The sequence below is a fragment of the Lathyrus oleraceus genome, chromosome 7, assembly GCF_024323335.1.
Source record: "Lathyrus oleraceus cultivar Zhongwan6 chromosome 7, CAAS_Psat_ZW6_1.0, whole genome shotgun sequence".
In the NCBI taxonomy this organism is placed as follows: domain Eukaryota; kingdom Viridiplantae; phylum Streptophyta; class Magnoliopsida; order Fabales; family Fabaceae; genus Lathyrus; species Lathyrus oleraceus.
In genome coordinates this window covers 164,784,148-164,806,626 of record NC_066585.1, presented here as the reverse complement: position 1 = coordinate 164,806,626, position 22,479 = coordinate 164,784,148, and the positions used below count along the sequence as shown (strand labels likewise).

General features: G+C 36.4%; 1 protein-coding gene across 2 annotated transcripts; it reads right to left on the bottom strand.

Annotated features, from left to right (window-relative positions):
• Nucleotides 1-8,332: 8,332 nt before the first annotated feature.
• LOC127101666 (60S ribosomal protein L3) lies at nt 8,333-11,806 on the bottom strand. Of its 2 annotated transcripts, none has more exons than XM_051039134.1 (6): nt 11,735-11,806; nt 11,508-11,608; nt 9,921-10,031; nt 9,488-9,792; nt 8,854-9,263; nt 8,333-8,754 (listed from the first exon to the last, which is right to left on the bottom strand). In XM_051039134.1, exons 2-6 carry the CDS (start codon nt 11,590-11,592, stop codon nt 8,496-8,498), a joined length of 1,170 nt encoding a protein of 389 aa, XP_050895091.1. In that variant the 5' UTR covers nt 11,593-11,608; nt 11,735-11,806; the 3' UTR covers nt 8,333-8,495. The 2 variants fall into 2 exon arrangements, with proteins under 2 accessions (XP_050895091.1, XP_050895090.1); XM_051039133.1 differs by having other exon boundaries at nt 11,508-11,618; nt 11,735-11,794.
• Nucleotides 11,807-22,479: the final 10,673 nt, after the last annotated feature.

The following is a 22,479-nucleotide window of genomic DNA, read 5'->3' as shown; positions in this document are numbered from 1 at the left end:
GCCTGATGCCCAGAATTTGCAATTATAAGTCATTTTGCATCTTGGGACCACTTGCACATGTGAAACTCACTCATGACACCAAAACGCGTGCAAAAAAGTGAAAAACGAACAGGTTTCATCATCAAATCAGACATTTCATGCTTCATCTCACACGAGCACCATTTGACAATTTTTCAACCTTAATTCACATGAATTCAGATCTGTTTGGCATGTGTGAGCTTCCCATTTCATTTCCTATAAATAGAGGATCATTTTTCCCTCATTGGTAAGCTTGAAGAGGCAGAAAATCCATGTCTCACTAAAACCTGATATCACTCAAAAACCAGTTTGTGGTTCCTTCGATTCAAGCTCTTTCAACCTCAAAATTTTGCCCATAAAGCTTCATCGGCATCCTTTGAAGCTAACTGCATCATTACTTTTCCTTGAAACCTCTTGCATCATGCTCCCTATTTCTACCATTGTTGACCTTTAAAGCTTCAACTGGAAAGGTAGATACGAGTTAAATTCTTGAGCAAACAAGTTACCACTCTCTGCGTGTTGTTCCACTGATCAAAAGCCCTCTCCTACCATTAATTTATCTTTCGTATTAGTCATTTAATTTTACTTTGAACACTTAGGATGCTTCGTGTTCTTGAGAAAAATTCTAGCTGCTCGGAACCAATCAATGACTCTGATGCAGGGAGACATGAACAATGATGTTTTGTGAATCTAACTTCATGTTTGGGTGTTGCTAAAAACACAAGTTCATGATTTGCAGAAATTGAGCTGAAGGTTGAAGACGAAGTTGGCCTGCGCGTGTTTTGGTGCCAAGATTCAAACTCATCCAATCAGAGCATGACAACGCTTTTTTTCAAATCCTAGTAGTTGTTGGCGCCCTAATTTCTTTTTATTTTATTTTATTTATTTCATTTCTTTCCCGCTTAATTTCTCCTTCATTTTTAATTCATTTTGGTCCAAATTTTTTACACAAAGTCTTTAAAAATATTTTGCATCACATATATTTTTATCTTAATTTCTTAAATCATGTTTGTATTTATTTTTAGTTTTATTTCATTTTTATTTTTAATTTCCTTTTGCAATTTATTTTTTAATCATTTTCAATCTTTTTTGCATCCAACCTTTGCGATCTGTTCATGTGTAATATTTGGAACTTTGTGTAAATTTTGCAACCATTTTTGAACTATTTTAATCATAGTTTCGAATTTTATCTTTATTTTACATTTTTAATCATTTTTAAATATCATTTTTGTTTGATTTTTTATGCACTTAATGTTTTGACTTGAGTTGTTGACATGGTTGATCAATGCTTCTACCTTTCTAGTCATCCATAGATGAACTTGAGGTTGATTCAATCTTATTTGATTCAAACATGTTTGTAAATGAACATTTGATCACTTTTGGCACTTTGAATCAATGATAGGTTATCCCTTATGGAGTCATATGTTTGGGTCCCATTTATTTGATTGATAGTGGATCCTAAGTCAAACACTTGAGCTTGCTTTCACTTTGCTCTTTGTTCTTCATCTTCCTTCTTATTTTGTTTTGGTTATTGCGTTACATGTTTTAGGAGATTAACTTGTGTTAATTCTCTAACATGTCTGACACATAAATTGTTATTGTCCGGTCTCAGATAGGTATGGCTTCTACATAAGCCTACTTACGATTGCTTAACAATAGCGCTAAATTGTCCCGACACAATCAATTAACCATTAAATCTAATCATTAATCATTGAATTTACTTTATTGTCATTTAATTCTTGTCATTTAATTCAAGTCATTTACTTTTATGCCTTTACTTTATGCAATTTACTTTCATGTCTAATTATTCATCATCTCACGTCATACATTATTCATCTTGTCTTATTCATTTGTTGCTTCTTATATTGTGATTGATCTGTTTGACATCATCTCAATGAATCAAAATATGATCAAATGAATTGAATTGATCCTTAAGACCTAAGCTTGACTTGGAATGATGATGCTCATACTTTGGAATTTGGATTTTGGACTTTAGACTTAGGATCTTGGACCTTTGCTTGATCTGGAGTAATTTGGGACGCGGTGACCTTTTGACTTTGACTTACTGTTGAATTGTTAAACTTATGGCATTGTCATCTTATTCATGGTTTATTTGCCTTATGCGTCTTCTTATCATATTCATTTGTTTAGGTTAGTACACTTGCACACGCATGGCTTTCTCTTAGGCTACCTAACAATGAGACCTAGGCTTAGTACACTCTTACACATACATGGCGTTCTCTTGGAATACCTTACAATGAGACCCTGGGCTAGTTATTTGTATCATCATGCATTGTGTGTTCTATTTATCTCATTCCCCTCTGATTTAGCTTGATCAAATTCCATTTGATCAACTACATCCTTTGAATTTGCACATACTCCTTTTATCTTTGTCAAATTGACCATAAGTCCCTTGGTCACTTGATGGGACTTGTCTATGCTACTTTGGAGCTTTAGCCTCTCATCAAGTACAAGATCTCAAGCACCAGTCAAGGCATCAATCATCTGCCCCATCTCCACTTAGCATCTTTGAGAACTTGTTTCAACAAGTTGTCAAACATTGATAAGGATTGCATGACATGCGCCTTAAGCAATAGAGAAGGGGTGAGAGGAAGCATTCATATCCTCATTCTTAATATTTTGGGTACGGGATGAATGACCCATTTGATCAGAGTATTCACCTTTATTCATAGACTTTAGTGCAATTCAAGTCAGTTAACTGTCAATTCTGCAACTAGCCTTGTGGCTCCTCTTTCCAACTCTTTTAGTTTAAACACCATTGTCACCTTCCATTTGGGACACACCTGTATGGTTAACCCCCTTTCCTTTCTTGGTTTTGACACCACAATTAGGTTGACACCTTCATTTGTTATATACCTTTATTTCCTTTTGGAGCACACCTTTATGGTTAACCCATTTCCTTTCTTGGTCTTGACACCACAATTCAGGTTGACACCTTCATTAGTTATATACCTTTATTTCCTTTTAGGACACACATTTATGGTTAACCCCATTCCTTTTGAGATACACTTATACGGTTAACCCTCTTCCTTTTAGGACACCTTTATGGTTAACCCCCTTCCTTTTGGGGCACATCTTCATGGTTATACACCCATTTTCTTGGTTTTGACACCATTTCCCTATTTCCTTTTGCTTTGGTTTAAACATCACTTCAGGTAGCTTCTAGCGCTTTCCGGTTTAAACACCACCCCTAATCATATCTTTCTTTCAATCTTAGTTCTCTGAACTATGAAGCTCTGTCTTCCTTATTGCACTATGAGGGTACGTAGGCACGAGGATGTGAATCCCTGGCGAACACTTTTCTTTCTTTTCTTTCCTTTCTGTCTCTAGTTCCATGAACTAAGAGGCTTTGACTTTCTAATTGCACTATGAGAATACGTAGACATGAGGGCCTCAATCCTCCTCGAGCACTCTCTTTCTAACCTTTTTCTATTTTGCAGGTGCATGAAGATAGTAACATTCACCCGAGCAAGAACATTCAAAACGGTTCCTATAGAGTACCATGGATGTGAGGGGTGTTAATACCTTCCCCTTGTATAACCGACTTCCTTACCCATTTCTCTGTTACCCCTGGGTTTTATCAATATTTTACCTTCCCTCTTTGGGGATAAATAAAGTTTGGTGGTGACTTTGTTGTATGTTCGACTGTGCGACGTGTTCGAGTACATTTTTGCCCGGCTTCACATGCGCCTCCAACGAACCAACCAAATCTTTTAGTTTTAGGGTTTCAAGATTGTTGGATTCTTGAATAGCTATGATAACATGATCAAAGTGAGAGGTCAACATACGCATTACCTTCTAAACTATCATCTTACTAGTTAGGGTTTCACCACAACCCTTCATGAGATGGATGAGTTTCTGCACCTTTGACACATAGCCTGCAATCTTTTCGTTTTCTCCCATCGATAACAATTCATATTGTCTTCATAAAGTTTGCAGCTTGACAACCTTGACTTTCTCGCATGCTTCATAGTACTTGACAAGAATATCCCATGCCTCTTTTGCCGAATCAGCTTGAGCGATTCTGTCGAAATTAGTCGCATCAACCGCCGATTGGATGTAAAACTCCGCCTTACAATCCATATTCATGTCATCCTTGTGAGCATTTCTATGTGCGTCGGTTGCATCTGCACCAACTGCAGAAACACCATTAGTAACCGTTTATAGGGTTTCATGAAAGCCAAATAGAGATAGCATCTATTTTCTCCATCGAAGCCAATTCTTGCCGTCAAGAGTTGGAAGGGAGTTTGGTAAATTTCTGCTACCATTCATCTTTGCAGCGATTGATCAACAACAACCCACAATCTCAGAAGCACGATCTATGACGTGTGATTCTTGAAAACACGATCAACAATCTAATCGGAGCTCTATATACCAAATTGTTAGTGCTCGTGACACTTTTAGTGAGGAGAGAAAGAGAGAATAAGGAAATAAGAATTGTATTATTGAATTGAATTGAATGATAATACTGAATTACAAAGTGTCTATTTATATACACCTAAGTGACTTGAATACTAAGTAAAATAATAAACTAAGTAAAAAACCCTAAACCCTAATTAGTTTTGGATTTGGACCAGACAACTCCATTTGAATTATATCTAATATCTCAACAGATGTTTGATGTTAGTTAAATTATTTTATGTTATTGCTATTATTTAATTGTCCTTGTGTTCATTATTTTTTGTGTATTAATGAATGCATGAATCGATATAAGATGAGTAAGAATATTTGACCGTTAATATACCATCTAGGAAAATTATTCAACTTTATAATTAACTAGGTATAGGTAATTACAAGTTGTGGTTTTTGGATTAACGAACTTAGAACGCCTAATTTAACTCTGAATTGGCATAAAAAATTAGGAAACTATTGTGTACATTAGTGAGTTATACATCAAGGAATTGGATGCAGTGGTCGTGTTAATTCGTCGTAATACTTTAACGTATTATAAAATTAGTTAATGCATAGTTCATCAACAAGTATGAGTAGGGGAGTTGAAAGAACATCTAATTTCCTTTAGTTATTGAATTGTATTCCAAGTATTTTCTCGTTTTATTCTCGAACCGAATCAACCTTGAAAACCCCTCATTATTATTTACTTTAATTCGTACATAGTTACCTTGTTAAAATTTGCAATCCCTGTGGAGACGGAATTTATTTATTACTTCGACGATACTAGTACAATTGCTAGAATTGCCCATCAAGTTTTTGGCACAGCTGTCGAGGATTGTTGGTAATTTCGACAAGACAATTTAGTGCAACGTTTTTAATTTTGCAATTATTCTTTTTATTTCTATTAGTAATTTTAGTTTTATCTTTCTTATTTTATTTTAGGGATTTTGATTTTGATTTTAATTGTTATTTCTACTTTTATTATGTTATGTGTTGTGCGTTGCTACTAACGTATTGTTTGTTTATTTATGCGATGTGTGGATTCGACGCTGATACCGATCGACCCAAAAATTGAAAGAACAACACACACAATTCGTAGAGTGAAGCGAGAAACACTGCAAGTTATCAAAGAAGTCAAAAAATAAAAACTAGAGATGACAGCTCCAGCGAGACAAACATTAGGGGACTATTGCAGGAGGACTGATGCTAGACAAATATCGTTAGGATTTCAACTAGATAACCCTGTAACTTTTGATATTAAAAATTATGTGCTTTCAGGTTTGAGGGACAGACAATTCGATGGAAAAATTATCAAATATCCTTGGGAGCATCTGGCTAGATTTTATGAAACGTGTTCGATGTGCAACCCATACGATGTGACTAAAGATCATGTGAAATTACGGTTATTGGGTTTCTCCCTGATAGGCATAGCAAAAGACTGGTTGCAATGTTTACCCAACATGGTCATTCAGACATGGAAGGAGTTAGATGACATGTTTCTTGAGAGATTTTTCACACACGCTTAGTTCATAGAAAGAATAGCAGAAATCTTAAACTTTGATCAAAGTGATTATTAGTCAGTGTCTGGTGCATGGGAGAGGTTCAAGTTGTTACTCTGAAGATGTATGAATCACAATATGAATAATATGTAGCAGATGCATCATTTTACCAAAGGTCTCACAGCTCAAACAAGAATGATTTTGGATGCCTCAGTTGGGAGTACCATAAGGACTAAGACTAAAGACAGGGTAAAAAAGTTAATTGAAAGAAAGTGTCTGAATGAGTATCGCTCAATAAGTGACCGAACAATCAAACCAAAGGGTGTGCTTGCATTTGATTCGAATACAACATTTATAGCACAACTTAAGGTTATTTCAAAATAGTTAGTTGCAGCCATCATTGTTTAGGCAAATGTTAGTTAGGTTTAGACATTTAGGTGTGATTTTTATGGGCAGGGGAATGCTAACGACAACCGTGTTCCAGAGGGATCTACATAAGATGTGTAGTATGCTGAAAATTTGAAAATAGTTAACCCTTATTCTAACACTTATAGTGAAGGTTGGCATGATGACTCCAACGTCAAATGGAGTAACAACTAATGAACTCCTCAAGTACCTCAAACGCCTCAGTGCAAACCATCACCTTTAGAGGAAATCTAAGTCAATTTCATGAAAGTAACTCAACCAAGTTTTGAGCAGGTGAACAGCACTCAAGCATATATGTATAAAGCTCCGAGAGAGATGGCACAAGAGAAGATGCTCAAGAACAAGAACATCAAAGCATCAATAAAAAACTTAAAAATATAAATCGGTAAATTATCTCCGAGAGTGGCAGTACAAGCTAGTTCAAGTGGTGAATTTATTGTTAACACTATAGGTAACCCGAAAAATGAAAATTGCAAGGCCGTTGAGCTGAGAAATAGAGTGGTAACTTCAAATACAAAGGTTAGTGATGAGAGAAAAGAAACAATTGAGGGTGAGAAAAAGATTGGAAAAGACGTAGTAATTGAAAAAGAGGGTGGGAAAAATTCCGAGGGAGATAAAAGTGAGAGATGATGTTAAGGGACTCGCCCTTGACTAATTCATAGACAAAAATTCATCTTGGAGAAGGACTAAGAAGCAAATTTTGAATGACCCTAACCCGAAACTACCATATTACATAAAACCATTTTACCCGATTTTAAAATGAAAACCAAAGAAAGAAATTGAAGTGGGTCAATTCAAATTTTTTATAGAGATGCTAAAATTCTTTTTTGATCGGCACTCATTTCCTTTCAAGTTAAAAGAAGATGTGTTGTTTAGTCTTCTACTACCCTATCTTGCATATCCATGTCTTGTGATAAGAAGAAATTAAAGAAATTTTTCTTTAGTTATCGAGCTTCTCTCCATAAAACATTGGAGACTTGTTTGAATAAAGAGTATCATTATCTTCAACATTATTTCTATAATTTTTTGCGTACGTAGTTTTTTTTCAGGGATCTTTAACTCACATTCTCAAGTGTTCAAATAAGAAATTTGGCTCTAATACCAATTAGAGGTGAGAAAAACGGATTTTTAATTACATTGGTTTAAAAGCTTTTTCCTTTTTGTCCTTTGGCCAATATGGGTTGCTCAAATAAAATGTAAAGGTTAAAGAGATAACCATATTTGACACACGATATTTATCTTGGCTCATAATGAAAATCGATAGCTATGTTTAACCTTTGACACTTCAAGGAATTTCTTCGCTATATCCAACTGGTTCTATAATTAATAAAGTATTTTTTAGTTCAACCAACTATATTTCTTATATTTCTCAACACAAAGATGCAACTGTAAGTTAGTCATTTTTTCTTCTAAAAAAAATATGAATACAATACAACTTAATCCTTGGAGGAAATTACAATGAAATGATAAAGTACTTGATATTTATAACTTAGCTACATAGAATAGAAGGTAACCAAAATTTATCACTCAATTTAAATGTTTTAACCTCCCAATATAGAGTGCATGAAATTTGTATCAGTTGTTGTTTTGAATTTTAACTCATATTCTTTCTCAGAATTGCAAAGTTCTACTTTAAATACAGTGTAAATGTTCGAATGCAAAATATTTTTAGCCAAATTCTTCTCCTTGGAAATGGAATCCTTGTAAAATAGAATGACTGGTTTAAACCTTTGCAAGTGATATTCTTTGGAAAAAAAGTCGTTCCAGAAATGTATAAATTATAATGTGTAAGTTAAATAGAATGACTTGTGTATCATGTAATTGCCTCTAAATTTGAAATAAATACTTTGAAAGCAAAACCAATATTAATCTTAAGATGATAAGCTTGGGGTCTTGTATCAGACAATCGAGAAGTGTTGACTAGCAGACCATGCAAAATTGTTGTCTATAAGGCAATAAAACACAACGAAGGCAAATACACAAAACCCATCAAAGTAAAACAAAATTGTTTTCACAATGAGAAATTTAAACGACTGACTTTAAACAAACAAACACCACAATGACTTAATTTGATGCAAAAACAGAGGGAAAAGGAAGGTTCTCTCGACACAATAAACAATAAATATAATAAAATAAGAACTAGGCCTTCAAACGACCATAAAACTTCTGTTTCTCCTGAGTAGTCTGGAAGCGACCATGTCCAAACTTGGAGGAGGTGTCAATGAATTTCAACTTGATCTCTTCAAGAGCCAATCGAGATGTTTGCTTCAGTAGTGATTGACGAAGAGTCACAACCCGCTTCTTTGGTCCAACACAGCCTCCCTTCACCATAAGATAGTCATGCTTCACTATACCATAATGAGGAAATCCACCCATGGGCGTAATATCCTTCTCAGTCCTGTAGAGAAAATCACACAATGAACATGATTAATTCAAAACCTTTGAGCTTTTGTAAAGATACACATACTGTATTGGCAATACTTGTCTATTACATTACCTGTCAAATTCTGTGATGGCTGTGTGAGACTCTTCGTCAGTCTTGCCAACCTTGTAGATCTTCTTGTTCAATTCAGTGCGATGATGATATCCATTCTGACCAGCCCTGGCAACTGTGAAAGAAACCCGAGCAGGGTGCCAAGCACCAATACAAGCAACCTTCCTTAGACCTCTGTGTGTCTTCCGTGGAAGGCGGGTCACACCCCAACGAGTTACCACACCTTCATAACCTTTACCTTTAGTTACTCCAATGATATCAATCATCTCATCCTTCTGAAAAACAGCATTAACAGGGACTTGCTTTTCAAAGAAACTGTATGAATAGTCCACCTTCTGGCTTATTGTTCCACCATTAACTTGGATCTCTATCAAATGAGCTTTCTTTTGTTTTAGACCCTTCAACTTCCTTATCTATATTTAAACAAAGAAAAACTATTTCGTTACAACCATAGTAGTTTCAAGTCAACTGAAAATAATAAACCTGGAACTTTTAATTTGTAAAAAATTCGACTCAGACTAAAATTTTCAACAGAACAGATATTACACAATAGTAGATATTTATGATATTAGAACAACATATGATTAACAGCAAAAAAACAAACTCTAATAAGATAAAAGAAAGACATTTTTGGTACCTGAGTATGAGCAAGAACACGGATGACAGTGGCATATTTTTTCAATTTCTCAAGCTGAGATTGAATATCCTTCTTTCCTTCTTCGGTTTCATACTTTTTGGAATACTTGGTAAAAGCCTTCTTCTTTGACTTGCACCAGTTCTTGTAAAACCGACGCTTGATATCTTCACTTAGATGCTGAGCCCAAACAGTATTCAGTGTGCGAAGGCCTCGCGGTGTTTTCACATAGCCCACCACTCCAACAACAACAAGTGGAGGAGTTTCAATGATAGTGACAGCTTCACATGTCTCTTTCTTATGAAGCTCTACAAGAGCAAGGAATATTATCAGTGCAAATTAACATTGGACATATCTAGAAGCCAATATGAGAAGAAAAAATCAAAATAAATGATCACATGATGATCTCAAAAGAATTCCAAAACATCAGACTTACTGGATCCAGGCTTCTCAACCTCCCTAACTATATGGGTCATCCCAGACTTGTAGCCAACAAAAGCAGTCAAGCTGCATGGTTTGGTAGGATCGTCTTTTGGAAAGGCTTTCACTGCAGTGACAAATTAGATAATCTTTTCAGGAAAAAAGAGCAGTGGCCTAACATTAATAACCACTTCATGCAATGGACGTATATGAATAACCATAGGGATATATATTACTATACGGATCTACAACTGGTATCAGGAAAACTAAAGAACACACATGAAAGCTAGTCACATGACATAAATAAACAAAAACATAAAAATGTTGCTAATTTCAAAATTAGTCACCAAACTTAGAGATATAAACTTAAACATTAAAGATAGATATACAAAGACATAAAAATGAGACAAGGAAGTAAAACTATAAAATAGATATAGTATTAGAAAAAACAGCAGATAAAATATAGATATGAATAGCAAAGCAAACACAGATACCAAACAGTAATATGTAGAGACAGATGCTAATTTTCAAACCGTAAAAGAATGCAGATTGGTGCATAAATAAAAGTCTAAACCCTCACACGTACGTACATATGTGAAAATGCTGAAAACAAACAATGGCATGTTTATGGAAACCGGTATACTTTTATTAATTGGGACAGAAATGATAATAATAATGGTATAATTAAGCAAATTCATGAATATGAATAACTTGTAAGAAATAAATAATCCAAGTAACCAACAAGTGTATCTTTACTTGTTCCCAAAGAAATCAAATAATAGTAATCGGATAGAACTCATGTACAAAAAGTGCAAAGAATTTGAATAAAAGATGTAAATAGTAAAGAACCCTGTTTCATCTCATAATGTCTAAAATCAAAACTAAACTCAGTTTATTACATAAAATGGAAAAAACATTAAAACCCATTACAAGTGAAATTTACAATAGAAACTTTTCAAATTTCCCAAAAAATAAAAAATACTTTTTCAGAACAGAACAACAGCCTCGTCTTACCTTACCCCAAGGACACATGAATCAACTTCTGTTATCGCCGTAATGTTCAATTAAAATATAATTACTATAAATTAAGGTAAAGCACGATTCATATGTAGATCAAACTACCTTTGAATTCAATTCAATTGAAATTATGTATTAAGGAAGTATGGTTCATATGTACATCCGAATACCTAAGAATTTTAAACTTACTGAAGCCTTTGATCTGATTAGAAAAATTATTGTAAAAGTATATCTCAGTGCATTGATCATGGTATCACCAATATTCCAATCGTAATGAAGAAATGCTTCCAAACCAAAGGCCTATGGCAAAATAGATGCCAATTCTCTAGCTCATTTTGTATTCCAAACCAAAACCCTATCAAAGGATTAAGGCTAGATAAGCCGTTTTTGAGATTCCAGCCTTGATTATCCAGTTACCAATGAAAGCAGTTTCAATCATCACAAAAGGAAATGGCAATTACACGATAATGCACAAAAAATCCTTCGGCTAAAAATTCAATTAAGATCCTTTGTTTTTTGAAAAGGCTCAAAAACACAATTAAGACCTGATTTTAGTGATGAAAAGTGAAAATGAAGTGTAAAAAACCTTTTCCGCGATGACGAGCAGCTCGCTTCCTTGGGAGAAAGCCGAGAGAACCGTGTCTTGGATGCTCAAACTTTCGGTGAGACATTTTTCTCTTACTTCAACTGCAAAAAACTACAATATATATAAACATTTGTGAACAATGAACAAGTAATTAGCAGATCCAAACCATAGAACAGTTAACAACAGATCTGATAATGAGAGGAGAATATAGCATCGAAAAAGCTTACCGGCCGCAATAGTATGAAATGGAGAGAACTCTTATGATGTCAAAATACTAGACTCTGCGTTTATATAACAGTCCCTAGATGAATAACTAACTCAATGGGCTTCGGATCCAAATATTTCTGGGCTTTATTGTAATGTGGGGATTGTTAAATGCACCCCATATGTAAATTGACACGTGGCAAAATTCCAAAAATACCTCTAAATTATGGACTTCAAAATCCATAACCACATCAAATACACATCATATTCCGAAACAAGCCAAATACATTACTAAACAAAGATAAAATAGCGTGATAACTGTAGTTACAGTCACCCTTGACATCTACAATCTGGTCAATATATTTGTGCATAAAAAACTTCATCTCTTCAATAGTATCATTTTTGTTAAAGATGGTGTAGGTGGAAAATATGGTGAAGATAATGGTTTACTTATGCATGCACCTTTGAAGTAACTTCTTTTGGATTGTGAAGTTGGAGAGTTTGAAAGAAGTGTGTTGACATGTTTGAAATATGATGAAGACCATTTAGTTTAATTATCACTCGATGTCGATTTGACTTTCTTAGGAACACCCTTTATTTTTACTGGTTTCACGGGTGGTTTCAAATTTGTTGTTTCTGGATAGGCAATCGTTCTCATTTTCTCTTTGATGTGAAGTTTCGTGTTATCGTCAACTTTCAAAATTTTCTCTTGAATGACCTTTCATTCTATCATGGTAGATATACTTGACTTACTCTCTTTCACCACATCATAATCATCAAACTGGAGCCTTTTCTAGTACGAGTAAACCTCGTTCATATGTATGGTGTCATACCCCAAAACTCACGCTACCTTTCACAAAGTTCATCTAGGTCACTAGCCTTGGTCATATGCATATCTTCATATCATTCATGTCACCTGCATAGTCATTGTTCTGATACAAGAGGACAAAATCATGGATTTAAAGCTTTATGCTTGCATCCAGTGGAAGCCAAGGTTTCTCTGCAACTCGAGGTGGCCCAACCAATCAAACCCTAATTGGAGGTAGCTCTTGAGGCTTGTACGAGTTCTTATCATTGATGATTCAACTTTGGCTTCTTGGTGAAGCAAAACCCTAATCTTGGGATCCTCACTTGATCAGGGAGTCCCCAAACCCTAATTGGGGTGTGCCTCTAACCCTCGTTCCATCTTATTCATTATCAATGCTTCACTTGCTTGGCCATGATTCATTCAATGCCCACTTGGTCATGGTCCATTATGGCGGTTTATTGGATTTTGTTTAGCTTTCACCTCTTAGACTTACATGTTCATCTTTTGCTTGATAGTATTCATTGGTTCAAATCCGTTTTCATGGCATCATAACTTCTAGTTGATTCAATTCGCTCATGACATGTCATCCAGTCATTCTCTCATTCCTAACTCATAGCTTGTTCATTGGTTTGTTTATCTTCGTTTCATCTGTTCATTTCTAATGCATGGTTTTCTCATGGTTTGCTCATGATGTGTCCATTAGTCCAGGTAATCCCATTGCCCATTGGTCCATGTTAAAGCTTAATCTCAACTATGCTTTGTATCATCCATACACTTCCTTTGGTTTAGTTTTGGTCCACCCACAATTAATTCACGTCTTTGGGATTCATGTGAATGTTTCATCCAAGTCACGACCTTGGTTGTCATCTACGTTCATTCATTCAAACTCATTTTCCATACCACATGATTCATTATGTGCCATATCTTGACCAATTCAATTCAAAGTCAATTACGAGTCCTGGTCACTGTTCATTTCAATCCATTACAAGGATGTTCATACAATGGTCCATAATTCAAATCCCAGGTCATGACAAATGCATTTCCATTCAATACATGTTCGTGTACAATTACGGGTTCAACTCAATAGCAATCCAAGTTCATTCAAATGGAAATTCCATCATCACAATCATTACAATGATTCATTACACGAAAAAATACAAAAGATTGAAACTTTGACCAAGCATTGACTTTGGTCAACGGTTGACTTTTTGGTCAACTTTGACAAAAGTCAACCATGTAACCAATATCATTTTCCAAGTCATAACCAACTATCATTCATGTTCACATGTAAACATCTTGAAACCATCCAATAACCATTTTAACACTTTCACTTTCATGATATATCTATTCCGTTCTCCTAATTACACAGACCATACCAACATATATGTTAAGCCTTTCATTTTAATCTCAAATTCAAATTTTCCAACATTCCATACATTTCAATTTACATATGTTCATAATTTCAAAGCAGTTCACAACCGTAAACCTAAGTTACGAGATTTATAAACACTAAACCAAGATCTCACATCACACTTTCAAACCAAATCTGAGTTACAATTCACCTTCCATCCAAATGGCAAGATCACTGAAAAATAAAACATAAATTCTGTGAAATACAGCTTCTCCTTAAAGATTGTTCATCAGGTTAAACTATGTGGGCGTGAGAGATGGAATCATCACATCATGTGGCTGAATGGAATGAAGCGCAAAGGATTGTTATAAGTGTTGACATGGTTGATGTTGTTGAAAAGCAGCTTGAATTTCTTGTTGTTGTTTATAGAAATCGTCATATCTATGATGGTCATGTGCTCGATAGAGGTATCTATAGGTACAATGCTTGTTGGCTTCCCTTGCTTGCAAAGCATTCTGAATCTCGGATTTTTGGAAGGTCCTTTGGTAGTTCCTCTCGACTGTGAATGGATTTGGCACTGTCATAGGCTCAACTCGGTAAGGTACAAACTTGATTGTGAAGAACTTTATGGACATGTACTTGATAGCTTTGATGTTGTCTATGTTGTTCAAGGAGTTTCTGACAGTCAAACGGAAAAAATCTGGAACAAGTTGTATCCGAATGAGCCCTACAATTTTGATTTGATTAGTCTTATTCCTGAGGATATCTCTAAAAGGATCGATAGCCTTCCAAAGCACGCCAAATATGATATGACTTCAGCTGTTAAGAGGCAAATCCCATTCTTTTACCAAGTATCAAAACCCTGCAGCTGAAACCATAAGCTAATCAGATCCATATAAACCCTGTAAAACCATACATTCATAACTCGGAATCATACCAAATCCAGCATCACAGCAAAACAGGTGAACGTATTCCAAGCATCATCAATACAGACAGCATAACACAACCATCACCTAACCACCTTCAATGACAACCCTGAAGGAGAATTGCGGTCAAAAACGCAACGGAAATTAAAATTTTCTCCTTTAGAGATCCTTATGAATGGTCATGATCAGTGATAGAATATTTACCTCTTGTGCCGATTGAAACCTTTGGTGCAGATCTCTTGTGACGATCAAAACCTTTGATGCAGATCCACGGAGCGATCACGAACGTTGAACGATGACAACGTCTCTACTCAGTCCACACGAACGGATTTCTTCAATCTCAGTGCTAGCTGGTACGAATGAAGGCTTTGAGTGTGAGAGAGAGAGAGAAAGAAAACGAAAATAATGCAACCGCAATGAATGCTTTTGCACAAGGGTTCTATTTATAGAACCACTTGTGTGGGCTTCAAGCTAAAAAGCCCACTTAAGTGTATTTTGGCCCATATCTTATAATATGCCCAAAATCACTTAAGCCCATGGTACCTTACCATATTTCGCATTCTACTCAAGTACACCGTACCTTACGATGTTTTAAAACTCACTTAAGTGCACCGTACTTTACGGTGTTCCTTAGTTACTCTATCTCTCATCAATCCGTCCTTTGTGTGTGACCCTGTAGGTTTTCGCGGCATTGGCAATTATATTAAATCATGTATTTAACATAATAAACAGTGAGCGGTATCTAGTAACACATCACTGCTACCCAAGACACGAAAATGTCATGTGATCTGACAAATCCTTCTGTGATAATACTTATGTGTAGAATTACCCTTTTGCCCTTATGTCTATATTGAACACAAGGCATAGACCGTGTCATCCTTGTCCAGTTCAATATTGGGCCCATAGACATTTATCCTGTTATGCAGGATGGGCAAATTCCATCTAGGTCACTCATGTCCCTTAGCATGCTTCGTGGAGTACCCATCAACTGTCTTTATGGTTATCTAGTTACAGACAATGTTTGATCAGCAATAAAGCACTCGACTCTACATCTAGGGTCCATAATGGTTTCAGGTCGAAGAGTGGTATACACCATTATCACCATGAGAATAACTTATGACACTTTGCATAACTTTCTATATAGTATTCTCATAGCGGGTCAATCTGGTATAAATATTACTCTTAATATTCATACCTATGTTTAAGACTTGATAACTCCTTATCCATGATCCATGAGATGTGATCATCAGTCTATATACATAATAGTCTTAATGCTTTAATGTTATCCCACTTCACAATAAAGCTGGACTACGGATACTTTAAGAATAGTGTCCTTATGTTTAATGTGATCTCATGATCAAGCTACACTTGATACATTAAATGGACTAGCTATTCTAGGGACTTTATTAAACAAACGTAATAAAGAAAAAGCCTTTTATTATTCGATACAAGTACCAAAAGTATTGGCCTCTAGGGCTTACACCAACAATCTCCCACTAGCACTAGAGCCAATCAGGCATACCCCTAATGCCCATAGATCTAGTATGGTCATCATGTTTCTGCTGCGCAAGATGCTTTGTCAGTGGGTCAACAATATTGTCAAGTGTAGGTACTCTGCATATTTTCACATCTCCTCTATTTGTTATCTCTCGAATGAGGTGATAACGCCTAAGTATATGTTTGGACAGTTGGTAAGATCTAGGCTCCTTAGCTTGTGCGATAGCACCATTGTTATCACAATAGAGACCAATGGGATCCACAATGCTAGGAACTATGCCAAGTTCACTAATGAACTTTTTGATCCAATCAGCTTCCTTTGCTGCACTTGAGGCAGCAATATACTTGGCCTCGGTTGTAGAATCAGCAACTGTATCTTGCTTTGAACTTTTCCAGCTCACAATGCCACCATTTAAGCAAAAACACATAACCATTGGAATCATGCATATTAAAGTGTCTCAGCACTTTGTCTATGTATGTACTCTGACTTAGGCCAAGCAGTTTTGTGATCTATCTCTATAGATTCTGATTCCTAATATACAGGCTGCTTCACCTAGGTCATTCATAGAAAAGCATTTCCCCAACCAAGACTTTACTTGTTGTAGGGTAGGGACATCGTTTCCAATGAGTAATATGTCATCTACATATAATACCAGGAAAATGATCATGCTCCCACTAACCTTCTTCTAGACACAAGGCTCATTTCGTTCTTGATCCATGAGTAATACATCACCTTGATCAGTTATGAGATATCCATATCTCTCAGGTAGGTGACGTATCCTGCTCGACCTACGTTGGTCTTGTTCTACTTGAGCAGGTTGCTCTTCCACAACTACTTGTGTTTCCTGCTCTAATTCCTCCATAGGTGTATCAATGCTTTGTGATTCTTGAATTTCTTCGAGCTCTACTTTCCTCCCACTGATTCCTTTGGAAATAAAATTCTTTTTTAGGAAAACTCCAGTTCGAGATTCAAACACTTTGCCCTCAGAAGGATTGTAGAAGTAATACCCTCTTGTTTCTTTAGGATACCCCACAAATAAGCATTTGTCATATTTTGGCTCAAGCTTAGTTGAAGTTTGTCGTTTCACATAAACTTCGCAACCTCAAATCTTCCTGCAAGACATATGTGGTTTCTTACCACTCCATATCTCATATGGCGTCTTCTCAACCTTTTTGGACGGAACACGGTTAAGTGTGTAAGTTGTTGTCAATGGTGCATGTCCCCAAAAGGAGTTTGGAAGATCGGCGTGACTCATCATGGATCGGACCATGTCTAACAGGGTTCGATTTCTTCTCTCAGATACACCATCCTATTGGGGTGTTCCAGGAGGAGTAAGTCGGGATAGGATCCCACACTCTTTTAGATGGTCATCAAATTCTAGGCTTAAATACTCACCACCTCGATTTGATCGAAGAGTTTTAATATTCTTACCTAGTTGGTTTTAACTCGTTAGGTTTCGCCCTTTTAGTATTAATGTTATAAATAGGCATTTCGAGATCAAGGACATATAGTCCATTGCTCATTTGTGCAGTAGCATAGAATATATCATTCAAATAAATTGAGCAACAATTGTTCTTTATTATAAATGAAAAACCAAACTTGTCCAAACAAGAAATGGAAATAATATTCCTGCTAATTGCAGGTACATAATAACAGTTCTCTAACTGAATTATTAAACCACTAGGTAAAGTCAATACATAAGTTCCTACGGCTAAAGTAGCAACCTTTGCTCCATTGCCAACTCGTAGGTCAACTTCACCTTTTGCCAAATCTCTACTCCTTTTCAGCCCCTGCACATTTGTACAAATGTGAGAACCGCATCCAATATCTAATACCCGTGATGCAGAAGTAGATAAATTTATTTTAATAACAAAAATACCTGAAGTTGAAGTCTCTAATCCATTATTCGTATCTTCCAAGTACTTTGGGCAGTTTCTCTTCCAGTGTCCGATCTTACCGCAATGGAAGCAGGTGTCTGCCTTTGCTATGCCTCCACTAGGCTTCAAAGCAGCAACAGTGGGTCTGGGTTTGGCAACTTCCTTGCCTTTCCTTTTATCACCCTGCTTGGTGGGCCTTTTGTTCTGTCTCTTTCCATTTCCAATCATCAGAATGGACTTCCCTTTTGTCTTCAAATTCTGCTCAGCAGTTCTTAACATAGCTAGCAGTTCAGGAAGAGATTTGTCCATATCATTCATATTGAAATTTAGGACAAATTGACTGAATCCATCAGGCAACGATTGCAAGATCACATCAGTCGCAAGTTCCTTTCTGAGGGGAAAACCCAACCTTTTAAGGTTTTCCACGTACCCAATCATCTTGAGCACATGGGGACTTACAGGGGCTCCCTCAGCTAACTTGCCTTGAAAAAGGGCTTTTGAAACTTCAAACCTTTCATGTCTTGCTTGCTCTTGATAAAGCATCTTCAGGTGTTCGATCATATCGAATGCTGTCATGTTCTCATGTTGCTTTTGTAATTCTGAGTTCATGGTAGCCGGCATGAGACAAGCAGTTTCATTGGCATCATCGACATGCTTCTTATAAGCATCTCTTTCTGCCTTAGATGCAGAACTAGGAGGTTCCTCTTCAGGAACAGGTTTCTCCAAGACATACAACTTTTTATCATGTTTAAGGACAATCCTCAGGTTTCGGTGCCAATCTAGAAAATTTGTCCCAGACAATTTTTCCTTGTCAAGGATTGATCGCAAAATGTTGTTAGAGGTGTTTGCTGTCATGGTAATCTATATAAGAATTAATGAAAATATAAGTATCATTAACATATTTAATTAGGCCTTTAATTAAATATGCTTCCACTATTTTACTCAAAACAAATGACCCTCATCATTTGATTCGGAAAATCCCGTTGGAAGATTTTCTAGTGGGTCGAGATCCACATTTCACTTTGTTCTAAGTTCGCGTAGGCGGATTACACAAAACTAGGTTATTTAGGTAGGAACTCCTTCCAATTGTATCTAATACAACTCTCGAAAATTTCAGTTGGGTGAATAACTCCTTATTTCAATCCATCATATGGATCATTCCCAACTCTTGCTTCTAAACATATATAATCTTATTATAAATTGTTTAGTTAAGTTTGACCCATTGTTTTAGCAATTGGATATTACAATTATCCCATCGCACCTTACTAATATAGAACATGCACCTCGCGTAGGCGAAACCTACATTATCCGATACTAGTCTTGATGAGTGCTAAAACTTGGAAAGCATAAACTTAATATTTAATTTGAGGGAATTGTAATTGTTATGATCTCACCGGCTTATTTATCATATAAATCGTCTCTCACATGCATCAACATATATTCACATGCATCAACATACATACACATGCATCAACATACATAATGAAACAGTTATGGCCCCTAGTGTAACACCCCAATAAAATGAAATAATTATTTAAATTGAGTTAATAGTATATTATTAATTTAATTAAATAATTGGATTAATATTATTGGATTATTAATATTATTATTTGGATAATATTATTGGGTTTTATTATTGGAGTATATAATTTGGAATAATAAAAAGTCCCAATTTTTGGAAAAAGGGTTTTCACGTGAAAAGGAAAACAGAGAAGCGGCTGGAAGTGGAAAAAGGGCAAGGAGGCAGAGCAAGAGAAGAGGAAAAGCTTGAAGCTAACGGAATTGCCGGATTAACTCAGGTAAGGGGGGTTTATCATCGATTAATGGGTATTATGGGATAAAATGTAATGGGTAGTGATAGACCATGGATTTTGACTCTGATTTGAATGATGCATGCTGAAATTGTGAAATATTTGATGAACGAATTTGGATGATAATTGACGAAAACTCGTAGGAATTAGAGATAATAAGGTTAGCGATTTGAGAGGATGAAAGTGTATGATCTGTAGTTGATAAAACGAACGAACATGTATGAAAATTGGACTGAAGAAGGTTGGGATTGTAGAGATCTCGTAGCAGAGCAAAAAGCCATTGCAGATCTGGAAATTCTGGTTTCTGGTCATACGCGTATGGCACTAGGCAATACGCGTATGAGATGGCTGGTACGCGTATGGGCAGAGGCCTTACGCGTATGAGTGAAAAAGATGATATTTTGAACGTAGATTCGTCTCTGTTGGTACGCGTATGAGGATGTGGTACGCGTAGCATACGCGTATGGGAGTGGGCGATACGCGTATGGGTTGGGCGAGGAAATGCGCCATACGCGTATGGACATAGGCAATACGCGTATGGGCAGAATTGTGGTTTTCTGAACTGTTGCTGTGCAGTTTTTGGTCGTTTAGGCTGAGTGATGTACTTAGCTGAGGTATGATGTTGTAGGGATCATTTCCCGCTATTTTGAATAGTATAGGTATTAGTAGAGTGTGCTAATACTATGATTGATTATGTGGCATGATATGATATACTTTTGTTGATGATATGTGATGGTATACATGATGATGTGAATGTATGCATTTGTGAATAGACCGTTTTATGGCTTAGAGTGTGAGCATACGTCTATTCTTGTGTTGTTGTTGTTGTTGCATTGCTAGGTGATTAGCATGCATATTGTGGCCCATTGGGGTGGTAGCTAATTCCCATGGTGAGGAATTAGTGAGTAAATCATTTTGATTGTTGTTGATGTTTGCATGCTAGGTGATTAGCGTGCATAGCATGGCCCATTTGGGGTGGTAGCTAATTCCCATGGTGAGGAATTAGTGAGTGAGTCACTATGTCTCAAATGAGTGGGACTAGTGAGCTTGGTAGCCGTGCCTGGATTTGGACGGTGAGGTTGAACTATATGTTCACAAAGTAGTCGGTACCGCATGCATGGAGTCTCATTGCATAATATATGTATGGCGTATAATATGAATGGATGTATTCCAATATTATACGTGTGTTTGTGTTGATGTTGAGCATTATGTTGAGTTGATGTGCTGTACTGAATGTATGTTTGGATTAGGGTGATGAAGTGTGTTAAAATTACTTAGCATTACATAATGTTTTATAATGCTTATTATATTGATTGAGGAACTCACCCTTACAACTGTTTTTCAGGTAACGAGCAGTGATTGAGTAGGAGCTAGTACTTGGAGTCTAGAGTAGTTCCTTAGTGGGTCATGCTCTGATAGATGTAACATCGGGACGGGATGTTTTACTTGTTTTCATTGATGATTGTTGAATAAGCTTACATGTATTGTGTTACATGTTTTGTATTGATATTGGATTTTATTCCGCTGCGAATTATGCAAATGTTTTATTTGATTAAATAAATGAGCATGACAGGATAATTTGGAACATGGTGTGAAAATGTTGTGTGACACCCTTCGGGGCATAATTACTCTGATTGATATTTTTATTATTTTAATTACATATTTGGGGTATTTAGAAGGGTGTTACATTAGTGGTATCAGAGCATAGTCGGTCGAGTCGAGTCGTAATTATTCTGTTTCCCTGTACGGTATAGGTGTTGTGTAACCCTATCAGTACTCATTGTTTTAGTTTGTTTGGGTTTTCAGAATAGAGATGGCTGGAAGAGGTAGAGATGATGCTGCAATTGCTGAGGCTCTGGGTATGCTAGCTGGAGTACTTGGAGGAAATCCGAATGTTGTGGGAATGGGAGCTGCTCGTCAACTGAGTGAGTTCCAGAAGAACAATCCTCCAATGTTCAAGGGAGCATACGATCCAGATGGTGCTCAGAAGTGGTTGAAGGAGATCGAGAGAATCTTCCGAGTAACTGAGTGTGCCGATAACCAGAAGGTCAGGTTCGGTACGCATATGCTGTCAGAGGAAGCTGATGATTGGTGGGTTGCTACCCGCACTGAGTTGGAAACTGCTGGGAATGCTGAGATTACTTGGGCAGTGTTCAGAGAGAGATTTCTGAGGAAGTACTTTCCAGAGGATGTCAGAGGAAAGAAAGAAATAGAATTCTTGGAATTGAAGCAGGGTAACCGGTCTGTTACTGAGTATGCTGCTAAGTTCACAGAGCTGTCAAAGTATTATACTCCCTATAGTGAGGCTACTGGGGAATTTTCCAAATGTGTGAAGTTTGAGAACGGGTTGCGTCCCGAGATCAAGCAGGCGATTGGATATCAGCGGATCAGAGTGTTTTCTGATTTGGTTGACTGTTGCAGGATTTTTGAACAGGATTCCAAGGCTAGAGCAGAGAGCTATCAGCAAAGAGTTGATAGGAAAGGTAAGAATCAGAAT